The sequence below is a fragment of the Monopterus albus genome, unplaced genomic scaffold (genome assembly GCF_001952655.1).
Source record: "Monopterus albus unplaced genomic scaffold, M_albus_1.0 scaffold149.1, whole genome shotgun sequence".
NCBI classification, from domain to species: domain Eukaryota; kingdom Metazoa; phylum Chordata; class Actinopteri; order Synbranchiformes; family Synbranchidae; genus Monopterus; species Monopterus albus.
In genome coordinates, this window is record NW_018128029.1 from 563,878 (window position 1) to 568,349 (window position 4,472).

The 4,472-nt window shown below is 42.2% G+C and overlaps 1 protein-coding gene across 1 annotated transcript in view; it reads left to right on the forward strand.

The window, feature by feature from the left end:
• ldhd (lactate dehydrogenase D) overlaps window positions 1-4,472 on the forward strand; it is a 32,333-nt gene that overhangs the window by 9,830 nt on the left and 18,031 nt on the right. Inside the window, exons 5-6 of the mRNA XM_020614693.1 lie at window positions 3,746-3,905; window positions 4,037-4,236. Of these exons, the coding sequence (XP_020470349.1) occupies window positions 3,746-3,905; window positions 4,037-4,236 (360 nt within the window). The remainder of the gene's footprint in view (window positions 1-3,745; window positions 3,906-4,036; window positions 4,237-4,472) is intronic.

The following is a 4,472-nucleotide window of genomic DNA, read 5'->3' on the forward strand; positions in this document are numbered from 1 at the left end:
CGCCTCTGGGGTTCCCCTAGCCTAGCCGCTAGCTGCAAACGCCACCGCCTGGCGCTTCTCCACTGCGGGCAAGTGAGCACCCGGGGGGCAAGCTGCCTGGGGGAGAGCGCTGGCTTGGCATGTGAACATGTTATGAAACCCGGGTTGCAGCCTGGGCACACGGTGACGGCAGTGCGGCACTTGAGTCTGGCAGTGAGGAATGGCTCTCAGCCATGATAAAAGGCTGTACTTACCCAATGTACTTACCCATGATGTTTCTTCTTAGACTGCTGAAAAAAAAGAGGGAGCCGATCACAGGTCACAGTGGCATTTATGCCATCGCACCGGACCTGTTTTGGGGACAGCCCAATGCAGGGCACAGGGCACGAAAGCATCTCTTCAGGACTGCACATGCGCGAGGGATAAACCCAATAGCGACAGCTCTTAGAGGGTTGAAGCCTATTGATATTGCAGTGAATATAAAGTTATAGTACTGTGTTGAGAAGGTTGCACTGTGGTACTGCTTATACTGTACTCCTTGAAACTGCTTATTGACTGTTTGGCTACTATAAATACAGAGATGAAATTTGAAGAAACACTTATGTAGACGCTCAAATGTGGAGTGGTGGGGTTAGGGTGTACTGAGTGAGCTGGACTTGGCTCAGTTAATTACTGTGCACATCCAGATATTGTTGACAGGTGTAGTGGGAAGGTTTCAGCTGTCCCTTACACATCAGATAAACAGGAGTCATGTTGTCAAGTATTGCTCAGTCCTGCCAGTTGTTGCGACTGTTTGCTCTTCCATATTTGTGCATTGTGTTAGTTTCAGCCAATGGTCAGGTTTTAATTATCTGTTTCCATTTTAGTTCTTTCTTGCGACTATTACAGAGAGATTAAATATGAACTTTTTCAGAGACAGCTATATATTTATCAGCCAAGTATGTGCACATATACAAGGACTCGGGCTTTGGCTTTGCTTAACATACAGATTATTAGGGTTTTGGACTTACTTCCTGTTTTGTACTTTTATTTTGTAAGGGTTTCCTGTTTTGTGCCATCTCACCTGCCTCGGCTTTACTCCGGTTCTTGATTACCACTCATTGCCTTCACCCGTTGTTCATTATCTCCTAGTCTCTAGCCTTAATATCCTCCTCACTTCCCTCAGTTAAGTGTTGGTTTGTCTGCTCACTGCACCTTGCTTGTTCCAATTGTCTCTGGCTCTGTATCCGTTTCGCTTCTGCCTGTGAACTCTTGGACTTTTTCTCCTGCTTCTATTATGACCTTTTGACTCTGTCATCTTGGAATTTTGGTTTGTTACCTTGGGTCTTTGGAGGTTAGTGTTATGTGCCTCAGTTACTATTAGCTCCCTGAATGAACTGTTTTGTTGTAGTGTTTGGTACTCATTTTTGTTATGCTTGTCAGGTTGAGCTCCTGGAGTTGTATTATTTGTCTCTCGGTCTTGTATCAATTATATTAAATACGCTTCCTCAGTCTGCATTCTTGTGCTTCCCCGAGCCCTGACACATTTTTGACTCAGTGTTTGAGTGTGACGAAGTTAGTGAGAACACTCACTTGTCCCTAAATTAAGTCACGTGCATTTTTCAATGTCTTTTCAGGTCTGTTAAATGTTTGGCTATACTTGGTCCATGTGGACAGAAGACAAAAGGAGGAGGCATCCATTAACTTCCTTGTTTTATACACTCTGATGTCATCAGTGATGTCATGGGGTGAACCAGGGATCATTAATGAATTAATTAGAATGTGTAAAGTATACGGATTGAGAATTGCATGTACACCTGAAAAGGCAGTGACTCTGTTGAATGTTAAGTGTTTAAAATAACTCCAGAGAAATCGATGTGTGAGGAAAGAAGTATGGATCTACCTGTAGGATCTGGGAAATGGTGTAGTCTGAGGGAGGTTGATCCAGATCATGGTGCTATTTAGACAGTTGCTGTACCACAAGCAGCTGGGGAGGAAGCAGGCTAAGTGTAGCTGTGTGCATGTGTAGTTTGAGTTGTATGTTTTCTTCAGTTGTGTGAAGTGTGAACTATTTGGTTGTTTCATGGTTCTTTTTTGGCATGTGTAGCTTGGCAGCACATTTTTAAAAAAATCATTGATTTGAGAAGCCTGACAATGTTTTTTGAGTCTGTCTCCTACAATTTTCAGCTGCTCAGATCTAATCTACCACAGTAAGTTTTGGGTGGTTTGAAAGATATGACTGACCGATGTCCAAGCAGGGCAGAGGGATGGCGCTTCTTCTAGAGCCAAGGATCAGCACCTGCCTCCTCAGGACCTTTGACCAGTATCACTTAATTTGTGTGCGAGACCAGAACTCACTGAAGTGACTGTGTATATGATTGTTGTGGCAGATTGTACATGTCTGTGTTAATGAGTCCAGTCATGTATAATTAGTGTGCAGTGAGCTGTGTTCCCTGTACAGTTTTACGCTGAATCACTTGTTCCATTTATTAGTGGTAATGACAGTATGTGTGTGCTCTGGTCTTCCACACAGATTCAGTCTTGATTTATGAGTAATTTCTTACAGTAATTACTTAGTCATGCTTTTCAAAAAAAGATGTAATTGGAGTTTTCAAAATACTTTTAACTGAATGCTTTAAAATGTATAAAAATCTACAAGACAAATATGTATGAAATAGGGCTGTTTGGAAGTCAAACAGTTTTGGCTATTTTCCCTGAAGTTTTTTCAAAAAATTTTTTTCCCGTTTTGCAAAGCTGTAAAATTCATTTATGTTAGACTGGCTGAGTTCCACTGAGATGAGGCAGATCATTTAACATTTCCTTGTTCCATCAGTGATGACAAGGATGAATGTTTTAAAAGATGAAAGGCCTAAAAACAATACAGGGTAGTGTTGTCATAATACTGGAATTTCTAAATTTGATATGATACCTTGAAAGTATTATTTGATATCATTTTTGGTATCACAAGAAAAATTTGGCACCTGACTGAGGGCACAAAATTTTATGTTTTATTTTAAAGACAAGTATAACAGCAATGAGTTTTTTTGTTTGTTTGTTTTTCTCCTTGGCTGGTAGCAGAGAACAGCAGTGACTGGAGATCTAGGGTATAATCTCCACCGGGAACTGGGGGACTCCCCAAAACCTGGAGAATAGCGTATGTTAAGCGTAAAATCTGTTTCTGCTGTGGAGCATACTTTGTCAGTCTGGATGATTTGAGTTTTGTTCTGCCACTTGTCTTTTGCAAATAAGGTCTGTAGTCCAAATGAAACAATGTGGTTGTGAACTATCCACACCATCGATGTGCTGCTGAATATAACGCAAGTTCTGTGCACTGAAGCTCACCGCTATGTAGCATCACTAAACAGCAGTGCCCATTTCTGCTCTTGTTGTCATTCAAAACTGGATACAGTTGTTCTGCACTTGTCATCTGTAATGAGCAATGAACACCATAGCAAAACATGCAAGTATACCAGGGTCTTTATTGGTTTACAGTTCAACCAGAGCAAATGTGATGAGAGTCAGGAGCGCTCTGAACGAGAGAAGGAGAAGGGGCGGGGGCTGGTATATGGCAGTGTATTGGTACCACGAAAAGAGTATTGAAATGTTTCCAAACTTTCACAATCTATGGATAAAAAAATAGCATTTTTGGCAATGCTAGTAAAGGGTCAGTTAAGCAGTCTTTAAAAAGACCTCACCAGTGTCAGATTTACATGTTTTGTATATCTGTAAACTTTATCTATTTGTAAGTAACTTAAGAAACACTAGTGATGTACTGTTGCCATCTCAGATCCTGGAGCTGATGCGTCTCTGTGTGGTATGGCTGCCACCAGTGCCTCTGGTACTAATGCTGTGCGTTATGGAACTATGAGAGAAAATGTGTTAAACCTGGAAGTGGTGCTGGTCGATGGAACCATCATACACACAGCTGGGAAAGGTCGGCGTGCCAGGTAAGCCAACTATATTACTGCCATAATTTTTCAGGATTTGCAGTAGTATACTTAGGTAAGCAAAAACCCACTGTGTGCAGTGTATCTCTTATTTTTGCCTTCCCTCCCCTATCTTCTTTATCAACCTTTAGGAAGACTTCAGCAGGCTACAACTTGACAAACCTTTTTGTGGGGTCAGAGGGCACACTGGGGATCATCACCAAGGCTACATTGCGCCTGTATGGCATCCCAGAGTCCATGGTATCAGCCGTCTGCTCTTTCCCCTCCATCCAGGCTGCTGTCAAAAGCACAGTGCAGATCCTACAGGCTGGAGTACCTGTCGCTCGCATCGGTAAGGGCATAATGCCTGACATCCATACAACAGATAATTGTATATAGCAGTTAATGTTTTATTAAATACAGTGGAACCTCGGTTTTTGTATGCCCTACTTAAGGTATGATTCGGTTTTCAACGACTTTTTTTTGTCAAAATGTTGTCCCAGTTTTCGTACATCCGCTCGATTTTCGTACAGTTGATTGGTCGGTTCAGCGTCATTAGTCCGTACCAAACGCGTCCGCCTGCACACG